The sequence below is a fragment of the Scomber scombrus genome, chromosome 13 (assembly GCF_963691925.1).
Source record: "Scomber scombrus chromosome 13, fScoSco1.1, whole genome shotgun sequence".
NCBI classification, from domain to species: Eukaryota; Metazoa; Chordata; class Actinopteri; order Scombriformes; family Scombridae; genus Scomber; species Scomber scombrus.
In genome coordinates this window covers 26,007,203-26,022,212 of record NC_084982.1, presented here as the reverse complement: position 1 = coordinate 26,022,212, position 15,010 = coordinate 26,007,203, and the positions used below count along the sequence as shown (strand labels likewise).

The following is a 15,010-nucleotide window of genomic DNA, read 5'->3' as shown; positions in this document are numbered from 1 at the left end:
AGTTTTTGTCATGGAAAGGGAAATGTGAGATACTTATGGATGTTATCAGGATACAAAGGGCCAGGGTACTAATAATTTTCCACCTGTTTTTCAGCATTTAGCCTGAAACACATGTGCTGTTTGCAAGGTGTGTCTCTCTCCTCATTGCATAGCCTATACTATTAATAGAAGATTGGAGGAGATGTGTTAGCTATAAGAGTGATCTGTCTCTAAGTAAACAATGTCCAAGTAAGTTCTTCCTCCTCTGTGTGTGATATCAGGCATTCTTCAGGGTAGCGTTCTTGGTCCTTTTGCTTTCCTTTCTCTTCTATATTACTGATTTACCTGCTGTCTGTGAATATTCTACTTACTGTATATGCAGATGATACTGGAAATTACTTCACTGGCTCAGTATTGATGAGATAGACACTAACTGATTTAACTGGTTTCAGTCTCACTATTTGACTATACTTTAGTCAACTGGATGTTTGTATCTATAGTTCTATAATAATGATGTGTAACGTCAGAGATGTGGTTCGTAGTAATTAACCTACTAATTAATAATCATCTACCCTTGGTTTTACGGAGCTTTATAGTGAGTTTCAGCTCATTGTTTAGCTGCAACTTTGCTGTTTTGGTTCACTCTCAAAAGAGATAAAGCTGTAAAAAACTGTACACTACCTGCTCAGCACCAAAAAGTAAACAGACACAGTTAGCTGTAGACGAGTTTGTGAACTTAGTGGAGCATTTAGCAGCTAAAGAGCCAGATATTTCCCTCAGGAGTTGGACCTAAAAGAGAGTGAATATTGGACTTACATTTACCAAATGGACAAACATATGACTCTAAATTAATAATAATGTAGAAATTAGTAACTGCTAGCTAACAAGGTCAACCGATCAACTTAAAAAGTTGATGATATGTCAGTGTTGTAGCCAAAAATAAAAAAGTTATTGCAGGTTTAACAGAGGTTGATTATGTATTCTGCTGGATTAACTATTATGACACTATTTGCGACATCATAGTATTTTAGGGACCATTCTCGGCCTCTGATAAATACATGAGAACAGATCATTAGTGGGATTTACTAGAGAGACAATTCAGGTTGTAGTGTGATCAAAAATGTACAAAAAAAGCTCCTGCACACTGTCTCGCTAACTGCTGTTTGTTTTATTAAATAATTGCAACATTTTGGTCGCACAGACCTTCATTACACATGTCACAGGCAGCATTACCACACTTTAATATTTACATACAAGAGCTGCCTCAATCATCCAATGAAAGGACTGGAAAGATAAGAGCACCTGGGTCAATGAAAATAATGTTTTCCATTATGAAGACCTGCCAGACAATAATATATAAGAATAAGAAAGATCAGAGAAATATCAAAATGGTAAAATACAATAGATAAACAGCACAATTAAGGACATGATGTCACTTGATGAATAAATAGTGGTCAAAAATTACAACATAGGATCCAAGCTAATGATCACTACACCACTTGTGCATAATAACGAGGTAAGAAAAAGACCCTGTATCACAAAAAGAAGAAGTTGTTTTGAAGTGTTTTATTGACTTTATAACTGCGGCTGAAAAACAGTCCGGTTACCCAATCAATACCGTGGCAATGTGTAACCGAACCTTAAAAGTACATAATAAATTCCAATGCTGTGATTCAGACCAAAGTAAATCGTGAGTATTTGGTGTCTGCTCAATGCCAGACTGATTCAACATGACATCATGGGTGTTCACACAAAGGCTGATCTGTCTGGTAGTAAACAAACAGGATGTCTAAGTGACATCTTCCTCCTCTGTACGTGATATCAGGAGTTCCTCACGGTAGCGTTCTTGGTCTATTTACTCTTTCTCTTGCACAATAATGACTCACCTACTTTCTGTGATAGTCTACTTACTGTATAAGGGTCAGTGACAAATAAGGGTTGGCAAGATGAGCAATTCAAAAATATCTTTAAAAAATAGTTTTAAAAGCAGCATCAGGTTTGTTAAAATGTACATTTTGTAGTTTTGTTGGTTTTATGTCATTTGAAACAACATTTGCACCATTTTTTACCAAAAGTAAGACTGAATGCTCCTGAAAATTTCAAATGGTGTAACTGCAAAAGAATGATAAATATTTTATCCACCTACAGTGCATTTAAGTGGACTTATACAAATAATATCATTTTAAAATATCAAATGAAAAGAAAACATTTTGGAGTACTTCTAGATGTAGAGTCAGGTGATAATTCTCTGTGGGTTTTTCACTAAGAGCGAATTCATGCATGACACACGTTTATATAAAATATTGATTTTTGCAGCTTTTGCGTTTGTACATTTTGTTTGTGCAGTCATAAAAGTGTTTACTCTTTTAATAAACTTTTCTTTTATCAATATTATTTTCTCTTGCGTAGATTGGAGGGGTTTTTTTTCTTTGTTCCTTCATCATATGTCGTCACTTATTATCAGCTCGTCAATCAACTGTGAAGCAATTTGAACTACATTAACCTGTATGAAAGCTGCTATATAAATAAAGTTTGATTGATTGAAAGTGAATTAAATCTGTTTATCCACTAATAAAAGAGTTGTTTTAGTTTTAAATATGGTAAGGTGACATTTAACAGCAGTCCAGCTTCCTCCTTCAGTTCCTGGTATTAAGTTTGTAGTGCAGCTTCCTGTCGGTCGAGCTGCTTATTCATGTGGCCGTCGTCTGTGACCGCTCTGCTGTATGACTCAGGGATTTTGGGAGTTTGTCTTCTGTGTGTATCTATCGGTGTGTGTGTGTGTGTGTTTTCTATCTCCGTCAGTTTCTGGCTGTCACTGGAGCATATCAGCATCCCGTTATCATCTCCAGAGTCCCCCCTCCCTTCTCATGTCCAAAGCTAGCCGGTGTTTCTTGGACCACGACGGCGCTGATGTCTCCAGGATGTCCACCCCCCCCTCTCATCCTCCTCCTACTGTTTATTCTGCAAATATTGTTATTAAAATTTTATCAGAGCTTGCAGACTATTGGCAGCCGTTGCATGCATGAATGCTTGGAAAGGGTGAATGTTTCTGGGCGCGGTCCTTTGAGAGGTTTCACCCTCCTTTTTTTTTTTCTTTTTTTTTTTTCCTGATGAGGATTAAACTACAACTTTTCTTTGCTTTCTTAAGATTGAATTTTATAGGAGTCGTTTCTCTTTCGAAGTTTTGAATTAAAGATCCAGTGTCGTGGCCTTTTTGACTCATCTTTATACTGTAAATATTTAATGTATTTTAAACATACAGTACAGTACCAGTCAAAAGTTTGGACACACTTTCTCTTTGATGTGAATGGGAAAGTGTGTCCAAACTTTTTGACTGGTACTGTATCTGTGATATTTTATTCATCAAAAGTTTTTTCGATGCTGTAAATCCATCTTTTCTTACAGCAAAGATACACCTCTGTCCTCCACCTGCCTGTTTCTAAAGCTATTATTTACACAAAACAGGTGATGGATGGATGGTTTTATTTGATGTTATATTTCATGTTTTTACTTAACACCTTTGTATTTAACCTGGTGTCTTTATCTCGATTTATCCCGATTTTATATGATTGTAGTTGATTTTATTTATTTTAAATATGAGGCACTTTGTGAATGTTATCTGTTAAAGATGTTACTTAAATTACATTTTTTATATCTTAAAACTTCATCCAAAGATTGAAGATGTGAAAGTTGAAAATCCTGCAGCATGCTGAGACTTCTTAAGCAGACAGTCGGCTGTAAAATTTGCAGAACACACACAACCACTCGCTGATAACGGAGGGAAGATTGTCTCTAAAAATTAGTTTCAGCTGAACAAACAGCAAAATGTCCAACATCCTGCTTTACCCGGCTCAAATTCAAACTCCGAATACAGAAGTTATGTACACACTGGGCAGCAGAGGGCTCGTGTTAAAGCTTCCTGTATATTTGATTTGACTTTCTGGTGTGACGTAGTAACTAGGGGTGTGAATCACAAGTTTCTTCACAATACCAGATTATATTGATTCAGTGGACAACAATTCGATGTTTTCCAATATCACAAAGTCTGTCATGATATCATTTCAATTCGATTCAGGAGGCAGTGATGGATATGAGACGATATCACAGCTGATTTAACACAATCATTTCCATTCATATCAAATCACAAAAAGCAACTAAAATATCATTTGACATTTTTATTTCTGAGCTTAAGTAGACATTTAAATGACAATTAATCTAGTCTATTCTTCTTTTATATATAGAAAAATAGACCTCCTGTTCCCTATAAAGTGCCACATCAGGATATATTGAGCTTTAAGATTTTCACATCCTTTTAAAAGAAACTTAGCAGCAACACATTTCAGGCCGTTTAAATTCTGTCTGAGGCATTTGATGATAGACTGGCCTCTATAATCCGGCTGCGGACATGTGAACAGTAATGAAACTAGTTTTTGTGGGGGGAAAAGTTGCTCAGGATAACTTCACAGATTTTTTTTTCTGACCGTTGCCATGGCGCCGCTTGCATTTTGTGTGGAGGAGTGTGTGCTCAGGGGAATTTCAAAATAACTACGTCTTAAAGGATGATGATGGATGTCTGATTTTCATTTTGCATCGATGCTATTGTGAACAGTCTGTGTTGTGTTTATTTTCTTTAGATCTGGGGGCCAGTGAGGCGCCGGCCAGCATCCTGCTTTGCAAACTCTGACTATAGAAGTTACTGGTGTGACGTATAAACAGGTACCACCTCAACATCACTGAAACAGATGAACAGTCTGTGTGTGTGTGTATATTTCCAGAGTGAAGCCAGTAAGGACGTTTCCAACCTCCGAATCTCTTAGTCAACAAAGAAGAGCAACATCAGTGTCTAGTTTTCGTGCTTTAGCCTCTTTTAATGCTCTCCATCTCCCAAACACCAATCCTATCTTACAGCTCAGAGAACTCCCCTCTTATCAGTTATTAATTTGATCTTTAGTGAATATCTATTTGACGTCTCTCTCTCCCTTTTTGCTTGGCAGGTTACTTTTCCTTTCTTGGCCCAGGAGCCAGCCGGCGGGATTAAAGAGGACGTCAGGAAACTACCTGCAGCTGGTAGTTTATGCCTCAGTTTATTTAGGTGGCTTCTTTGTTAATCTCTCTCTCTCTCTCTCTCTCTCTCTCTCTCTCTCTCTCTCTCTCTCTCTCTCTCTTCTCCTTCCAGGCCTCCACCAGCCAGATGGGTTGAGGTTCATTTCACTCATCCACACATTGCATTCATTACTGATTTAGCTGACTAACATTATTTTACTTGAACTTAATGAGTTCATAATAAGTGTTATTTTAGATGCTTTATTCATGTGTAATTCCCTTTTTTTATGTGGACTCTGAGACGGTCTGTTACAGTCTAAAATCTTAATTAATGCACCTTTTTAAGAAGTTTAAAGGTACTTTAGTACATTTGCAAATGGATGGAAGTTTAAAGGTAGAAAAGGACGAATTAAATACATCAGCAAGTGTGAAAATAAGAACTCGAGAAGCTCATTTTATACATTTAGCTTCTCATTGATCAGGTTGAGGAGAAGTTTTTAAGGTCAAAATATCAAACAACTTAAACAAGCAACAGTTAAACATGACAGTTTATCTGCACTGATTCTTTTAGCTCAAGAACAGGCTAAACAGAAGAGTGAGTGCGTGTGTGAGTGCGTGTGTGTGTGTGTGTGTGTGTGTGAAATCAATCACTTCAATGGTCATAACACTGGAAACATGGCGTGGACTGTGTCTTTTTTAACTTCCACTTGTGGCTCAGAGTCAACGTTGTGTTTCCACTGCTGCTGTAAACAGTTGAAGAGTCTGTCTGACACGTCCGCACGACCCGGCCAGCGGCGGTAACGTAACAACATCACACAGACACGCACGACACAATATAAGGTGCACCAAAAATAACACTCGCTAACACCTCTGCTGCCTGTTTTTCCAGAGATTCACCATCTTACTTAAACCCTTAAAGCAGCCAGTGGGCCAAAATCAACCTTCAAGCAAAAATATTCACTTTTGACTTTTATGGTTTACATTAAAACTGTAAAATAATTCATCACAAATCTTCGGCTTCATACATACAAATATGTGGCAGAAATGGTGTGTTGGTGCCTTTTTTTTTCAAAGGCAACAACAACAGACGTTTAATTAACCGTAAATGAAGCCAGATGTTGTTATTGTGCGTGGATGACTAATAAAGGGTATTTCTAATAGGATTATTTCCACTATCGATCAATCTGTGGATTATTTTCTCCATTAGACGACAAATTGGTTAGGCTATGAAACACTAGAAATAGTTAAAAAACAATAATAAAAGACCACAATCTTCATTTTGAGAAGCCAGACCAACCAAATGATTGGAATTTTCCTTTTAATAAATGAGTGAAGCAAATAATCAATTATCAAAATAGTCTCTCATTCATTTTCAACTAATTGAGTAATTGTTGCGATTATGGTCCAAATGAGTGTTGAAGTAATAATACTGTTAGCACTCACTCACTAATGTCAAAAATGACCTACAGCGTTGCAAACCGATCTTATCCCTAAATAATAAATAAACCAAACATACAGGCCACCCAAATTAAAAACTGGACTGTGGTTAAAGCTAATTGCCGACCACTGCCTTAAAGGATGGGTTCACAATTTTTCAAGTGTGTCTTAAAGCAACAGTCAGGAGTCCAAATGAACATTAAAACATTTTTTTCTTGCTGTAATGATTCCTCCTGTTCATACTGACCATTACAAGATCCCTTCATAATGACATAACAACGTAAGTGATGGAGGACTAAATCCACAGTCCTCCTTCTGTGCAAATATAATGTATTTAAAAGTTGATCTGAAGCTTATATGAAGTGTCAGCCGTCCAAATGAGTCACATCAAGTCTTCTATGTTTCAACGTGTTTTTAGTACCAAAGTCTTTTTGTTACTGTACTTCCACCACAGCTCAACAGGGAAACACTAAGAGGAGAATTTGATGCTAAAAAAGACTGTAAATGTGTCAGATATCACTTGATATGACTAACTCAGACTGCTGAAGCTGAATAGAAGCTTCACATCTACTTTTAAACGTCTGTGTGGACACTTTGAAAAACACATTTGAAGATCTTTTAATAGTCAGTATGAACAGGAGGAATTATTACACTGAAGAGAACCATGATACCTGACTGATGGTTTAAGACACGTCTGAAAACTAGTGAACTTTTCCTTTAAGTATTAAAACTCGGACAACCCAACTGAACACAACACACAACACAAATGATCCTTTTAAGATATTAAACCAATGACCTACCAAGAAAAATGATGGTCTGCTTCCTCGCCATCTTCATATTTGTGCTCTCGTGCTTGGGCGCTCTTTGGGTCCCGTTGACGCTGCTGTCCGTAGAGACCATTGGTTTCCTCAGGACCAGGATCATCGCCCGGCACATGAAACCCACGCTGACCAACACAATCATGTAGATGGCGAAAGCCACAAAGATGCTGGCCTGGTACATCGGCCAGTACTCCCTCAGGTTGGTGCAGAAAGTCAGATTTTGATCGGGTATTTCAGACCGGTAGGGGATGTGGCCCTCCATTCCTGTGGCGATCAGCAGCGGGAGTGCCACGAGGACGGACACCAGCCAGGCGAAGGCGATGAGGCCCGAGGTGCGTTTCCCCCCAAAGGCTTTGTAGCGAAACGGGTGGCAGATAGCAGCGTAGCGCTCGAAGCTAAGCGTGGCCACATTGAGGATGGTGGCGTAGCTGCAAGCCTCAAATAAGAAGTTGTAGATCTTGCAGGACGCGTCGCCTGATTCAGTGGTGAACGGGTTCCAGATGGCGCTGTAGAGCTCCACCGGCATGCCGATGAGGAGCACCAGCAAGTCCGAGCACGCCAGGCTCACCATGTGGTTGGTCACATTTTTCTGCAGGTAGCCGTTCCTCTTCAGCAACTGTGTCACTCTGATGGTCACCGAATTACCAACGATACCTATCACCAGGATGAGGCTGTAAAACACCGTCAGGAAGATTTTGACGGGGTAGTTCGGTTCCAGCTCCTTCCAGTCTTTCTTCTCCTCTATCTCAACTTCTTCTTCCATGATAGCAAAAAGTGGTGAGCTCAGATTTTCCAGGTGCATTGATTTTTGTCCCCGTAGCTTATCAGTGCTGTTACTGGGTGCAGCCGCTGTGATTAGAGCCGAAACTCAGAGGTGAGTACTTCCCCCCAAGATAACAGCAAACAACCCTCACAACTTTTTATTTTTGTCTAAAATGATTCCTGAGTCTTCAAAAAGAAATCAGTTTTACTTTACACTCAACTCCACAGTAGAAAATACAAACTCTTTCTCTCTTTACTTTCTGCTCAGCTTTGAATATTCAGAGTTTTAGCCCCAAAAGTCCAGCGTGTGACCCTCGTGTCTAATCCATCTTTACCTATCTCTGATGAGCATCTGGGATCCCCTGAGAGAGTCCTCACAGGTCCTGGTCTGGAGTCGGTTGGTTTCACCTCAGTCAGAGCAAAGTAAAGTGTTGGCGGACGCTCCACTCAGCACAAATATCCTCCTCCCTCCCACGAGGGCAGGGCAGTTAAACATTAAACACCGCCACAGGCAGCATGAGCTCAGGCCTGGTTTCATTTCTTATCAGCAGTAACATGCCTCCCCCTCTTTTTACACACACATGCTGGTTTTGTTTTTAGTCCAATTTATAGATGAGATTAGAAAAATATTGTTAAAAAAAGTTAAAGACAAAGAAAAAGAAGCAGTTAAAAACATGCTTGACTTTGACCACAATAAATAAAGTGTAAGATTTACAACCTTGAAGTTGTGTTTGGAGATAATGTTTACAGATAACGCAGCAGATATGAGCCTGCCTCCTGAATATAAGGCAGGTTTTTTATTTTAAAAGAACCGAAACTATGAGAACAGGGGGGAGGTTTGGAAGGTTGAAACAGGAACAAGGTGGAAATTGTCCAGGTTTTGGGCTGCGGATGTGAGGTTCTACAGTTCATGACCGTGAGAGAATAAACAAGCCTCATGCCTCTCATCAACATTAGATTCTTATCTTAAAACAGCAAGTTTTTCTATGAGGTTTAAAAGTTGGAAACAAGAAACTCTCAGTGGCTACATTCATATTAAACTTTGAAGTGGATCAAATCTGATGTTTTTTGTCTCTAGATTACTTGGTCCTGATTTGGTCCTAGAGCTGCTTCATACCTGATCTGTCTTATTTTCCTGTGAATGTCATCTGTCCTCATCTTTCATTGTCGGCACCTTCACAGCCTCTTAAAAATAAACATGGTGGAGAGAAACAATGAGTAATGAGGGTCAATGATAGATAGATAGATAGATAGATAGATAGATAGATAGATAGATAGATAGATAGATAGATAGATAGATAGATAGATAGATAGATAGATAGATAGATAGATAGATAGATAGATAGATAGATAGATAGATAGTCACTTTATTGATCTCAATGGGTTTCCAGCAGCTCAATGTAAGCCTGAAAAGTAATAAAGCAACGAACAGCAGACAATAAAAGACAGTTAAAAAAAGAGTAAATAAAGCCAATAGCGAGATTTAATGTTAATGTTATATTGATGAGGAAGTTTCACATTTGTTGAACGTTTGTGGAGAAGTTCCCATTCAAGCCAAAGTGGACAGAAATTAATGATTTGACTGTTGCACCAAACATGTTACTGTTGTTACACATGCAGCTCATATGTGTGGCATTTTAGGTGCTATTGGAGCCAGATACATGCTTCCTAGATCTGACTAAAAAACTCTGAATTGACCATTAAGTTCTGTAATGTGAACGTAGCCTCAACTGCCCGAACCTGTCATAAATTGCTAATTTCAGCCTGATGAATATCACCTGTTAGAGTTGATTATTAGTATAATCAATGTCCCTTAAAATCGCCACAGAAGGTGACTTTTTCTGCTCTGTTTGTGGACAAGTTTCATTCACAAAAATGTTCCCAAAGAGTTCAAATCAGTAGACAAAAAAAGTGACTTCCGACTCTGAGACGCTGGATTAATTCAGCCCTGAACTCAAAAAGAGAAAAATCCAAGTACAAGAAAATAAATGAATGCCACAAATGTTCTTAAATCACTGGTATGAACCTCTTATCAGTTCATTCGAGTGGTTCTCGTATGAGGTCAATCGTTGATATGAAGAACATTTTCAATTAAGATTGGCCGATAACATTTGAGTGGCTGATAAAACGGGACTTTTTAGATAATGATTAATGTGTGACCCTGATTTCTTAGTGAGCAGCGTTTTCCAGACAGTCTGGGCTGTGAGTAATCTGACTACAGTTTCTATTTGGAAAAGCTGCGTTAATCGACACTACAACACAGCGTAACCCAACTTCAATCTGTTTACTGTTACACAAACAAGTGTCCCCCCGTAAACAATGGCAGGAAGGAACTAACATGACTCACTAGTTAGACAAGGAGACATGAATAAGCAGCTTAAATGTTACACATACAACATATAATTAAAAAGATACAAGTAGAGATTAAACAAACAATCTTATAAAGTAATTAACTTAATAACATTGGGGAATTATTCCTATTCTTATAATTTACCAAATACTGTGAAGCTTAATAGCAACATAATTAATACGGTAAACATTTAACTGCATTAACCCAAAAGTTTTGTTTTGGGTTTTTTACGTTATAATTTTTGCTGTTTTGCTTTAATTTATTTCACAATGTTTGTATGTAATATTAATTAGGTTAACGATATTTGGGTAAGTGATAAATAAGGGTTGGCAAGATGAGCAATTCAAAAATATCTTTCAAAATAGTTTCAAAAGCAGTATCAGATATATTAAAATGTACAGTTTGTATTTTTGTTGGTTTTATATAATTTGAAATGACATTAGCACCCTTTTTTTTAACCAAAAGTAAGACTGAATGCTCCAAAAAATGTCAAATGGTGTAACCACAAAAGAATGATAAATATTACATATTTTATCACCTACAGTGTATTTAAGTGTATTTATACTAATAATTACTTAATTTGAAAATAATGTAAAAGCTTCCTTTTGATTGATATGATTCCCCAGATTAAATGTAATATTTAGAACAATTGTATTCCATTACCTTTATTTAATATAAAAGTTATAATGTAAGATCATGCCAAACTAGTTGATATGGTGTTTTATTGAGAATTTAGTGTTTTTAAGCAAGTTGAATTATTTGGTAAAAAGTTTTTATGGTTACACCACTTAGACATTTTTGCCATAATCCTCTAATATATTCTCTCAAAATGGATTAAAAGCAGAAATTTGATGCTGGATCCACAAAAAAAGAATGTGTGCAAGTTATTCATACGTTTATTTTCACATTTTAACCCTTTAAATTTAAACTAAACCACATGGACACAAGAAAACCATCACTGACCCATTTATGTTTATTTTGATATTTTACTTTATTGTATTGTTAATGTGTTTTATCTCTTATAGGTGAGGTTTTCAGATAAGCCCATATTGGATTTCTACCTCACCTGCACATGTATTTTATTTTTATTTGACTATTTTTCTCTGACTTTAATTTTACAAATGGGCGAATAAACCAATAAAACCAATAGTGTGTACTACGGTAATTATGGTTATAAGATCTTTTCCCCTTCTTATAATACATATCCTTTACAAGCAAAACTCTTCAAACTCTCGGAGGACATTATTAATCTTAAAAGCATCTGTGTTTCATCCCCAGACGAAGCTGAAGTGATGTCAACACGTTGAAGCTGATTAGATAAAAGCTCTGAGTGCCCTCTCGCTGTGATTGGATATTGTCAGATAAACCGCGTCGCCAGCCAGATGTTAACGATCTAAAGTGAAGAAAGTGGAAAAAATAATCGAGGCTGATGTTAATCACGGTGCTGAAGATCTCCTCTGAATTATCTGTATTGTGTTCAGACGCCTGCTTGTAATTAGGCTGCATGAGACAATACGTTTGTGATGAGGTGCTCATGTGGAAGAGATGGTGTGAAATTGTCTTTGTGACTTTGAAATAAAGACATCATGGAGTGTATTGTTCTGCATATTTGGAGCTCTAAGCCATCTGTTAGATGTTAAAAGACATAAAACGATTCACAGACATGAAAAATGCTCATGTAGCCGAACTAATGTCTAATTATTTATGTGACAAAACTAGTCATGCATCGGATAAATAAGGATAACTTGTTGGAGCTGGAAAGGAAATGAAAAACCTTAAAGGACCAGTGTGAAAGATTTAGGGGATCTATGGGCAAAAAATACTGGCATAAATGTATTATAAGTATGTCGTAAGTATGTTTTAATTAGTGTAAAATCACCTGAAGGCCACGTTTCTACAGTAGCCCAGAACAGATAAACCAAACATTGGTTGTAGAGATGACTTTTCACATTTTTTGCAAGTTTCTCTGCAGCTGTAGATTCTCCTACACACTTCAAAGGAGAGGAGAGGTGTATTCATTTGGTCGCAATCTGCAACTTCACCACTAGATGTCACTAAATCGTACACACTGCTCCTTTAAGTCAAATCAATTTTATTTGTATAGCCCAATATCACAGATTTCCTTAAGAGGCTTTACAGTGTGTACAACTCCTCTGTCTTTAGACCCTCATTTGAATAAAGACAAAACCCTTTAAAGAGGACAAAATGGAAGAAAGGATGAGTGAAAGAGGAGGGATCCTCTCTCTCAGGACGGACAGATGTGCAACAAATGTGGATACAAAATAGATGACAAATTACAGCATTTAACAGGATAACAACATTATAATGGATTTATAATATACAGTGTATGATGAATGTGATGAAGAGGAGGCCAAACAGCTTCCAGGTACACTATTATTATTACCAGGAAGATTAGACAAGAAAATACATTATTCACACAGGAGAGAGAGAAGGATAAAGACATCATTCAGAGAGAGCAAACCAGATCCAAAACCCTTCAGAGATTGGCTCCGACAGTCAGGGAAGCCGACTGGAAGCAGACCAGGATGGATGCTGGTCCAGTAGAGACAAGAGAGGCCAAGAGGAGACAATAGAGAGAGAAGAGCAAGGGGCAAACAGCTCGAACGCTCATGTACTTATGACACAAACAAACAAACAGGTTTTTCACTTTACTCTCCACTTTAAAAGATTAAAAGGTCTCCTTGAAATGCCTCGGGGAAATTATATTTTATACTCGACAAGACAGAAAATGTGTGTTTCATTATGTAACGATGGTTTATAGTCAACAGTCAGGCCACTAGACTGTAAATCGTGTGTGTGTGTGTGGTTGTTTTTTAGGCACTCAGCAACATTCTTCTTTGGCCTCTTTTATCTGAATATTCACGATACACTGAAAGATATATAAAAGCAATATTTAGCAGGGCTGAAATGTTTTCATACGACGTTATAAAAGATAATATTTTGTGCAATTTTGTCCTTTTCAAACACTTCTGACACCATGAATGGCACTGAAGAGGTGAGTATATGTGTGAATGTGGAGATGCTCTTTTAAGCCGAGTCTGTAATTAGATCACATTACAAGCTCTTCTCTCTTTGTGCCTTTTCCTATGGTGTGAAGATGTTTCTTTTTCTTTATTTTTGTTTCATTCAATTGACTCAACAGCCACAAAATATATTTTCTCAGCTTCTAAAACGAATAAAATGATTTCAATTTGTGACAACTGCTTCACGTAGAGAAACAGAGTCTACAGCGACGCTAGTAGCTCTGTGAGGCTGAAAAATGACCAAGGTACCTTTTATTTTTTCATATAAAAACTTAAATTAAGAGAACAGCTCACATATCCAGTAGTAAACACACTATATACTGAACGTGAAATGAGCCTGAAGGTCTGTGATGTGAATGAAGCTGCTTCAATTTGTCGCTTGTTGAAGCGTGATGATGAATGTCATCTGTTAATGAGTGTTTGTTAGATGTATTAGAATAATCAACACCTCTAAATGTTCCGTATAAGGCGACATGTTCTTCTTTCATTCACAAAATTTTTTCCAAAGAGTAAAAAGCGCTTCACGTCCTGCAGTTATGCAAATATTGATCTAATTTTTCCTTCCCACTTTTATAGTAATAAAATAAAGCTGCGAGCGTTGAGTTCAGGGTTCAATCCAACACAGACTGTTAGAAGTCGAAAAGCTTCAAAAGTTAAATTGAAAATATCCCCCAAGTTTGGTGATATTTGGACAATTTGTTATTGATTTATGGCCAAATTTACACTTAGCCTACCCACATGTTTGGAGCTGGTGGCGCCCCCTATTGAAAAATTACAAAATAACCCTAACCCTAACACCTGATTCAACATAGTTATAAATCATCATGTGAGTTGTGTAATAAATGGACAGAAAATTTCTGATTCATAGTCTAAATCTGTGTTATAACGTGCCACTAGTACTACTACAACTATTACCCTCTAGTGGTTGATTTGAATGAAATTGTCAGGATAGGTTTCAGGTTCACATGTCCTGCAAGTTTTGTGATGATCGTCCCAGCGTTTGTTGACTTTGGTTTATTTATGTGCTGAACCACACCCTTTCAGTTCAACGATCAATATCTTGAAAATTACATAAGATATCAACTTTATGCACGGTTTTCAAAGCTTGGTCCAATACTGATCCACAGAAAACTTTGTAGCAATCGGACCTTCAGTTTAAGAGAATCCAGGAAAAAAATAATTTTGTTTGTGAGACTTACGGTTTGAAAAAGTTATGGGCCAAAACATGATTAACAATTATAACAGTTTTGTTATAGCGCCCCCATCAGACCAAATTAAACACTCTGCTAAAAGCTCTGTAACCACAAACTCTACATTTCATTTCATCGACTTCTCATGAACACAAATAATCTTCCTTTTAATTTGTAGACATTGTGTGTAGTTTTGTATCATGTGTGTGTGTGTGTGTGTGTTTTGCTTTGTATTGTTTGTTACTGTGCTGTTATATGTTTTTATTGTGACCCGCTGAAGGTACTGCAGATGAAAATGACCTATATGGTGATGATGTTTAACACTCTACATAGTCCCAATATATAACAGAAATAAATTAATAAATATTTCTTGGGCAGCACTTG

The 15,010-nt window shown here is 37.2% G+C and overlaps 1 protein-coding gene across 1 annotated transcript in view; it reads right to left on the bottom strand.

Annotated features, from left to right (window-relative positions):
• Positions 1 to 8,442, bottom strand: part of gpr39 (G protein-coupled receptor 39) — a 39,033-nt gene extending 30,591 nt beyond the window's left edge. Inside the window, exons 1-2 of the mRNA XM_062431743.1 lie at positions 8,378 to 8,442; positions 7,260 to 8,129 (exon numbers count right to left, since the gene is read on the bottom strand). Coding sequence (XP_062287727.1) covers positions 7,260 to 8,082 — 823 coding nt within the window. The 5' untranslated portion in view covers positions 8,083 to 8,129; positions 8,378 to 8,442. The remainder of the gene's footprint in view (positions 1 to 7,259; positions 8,130 to 8,377) is intronic.
• Between the last annotated feature and the right edge of the window lie 6,568 nt (positions 8,443 to 15,010).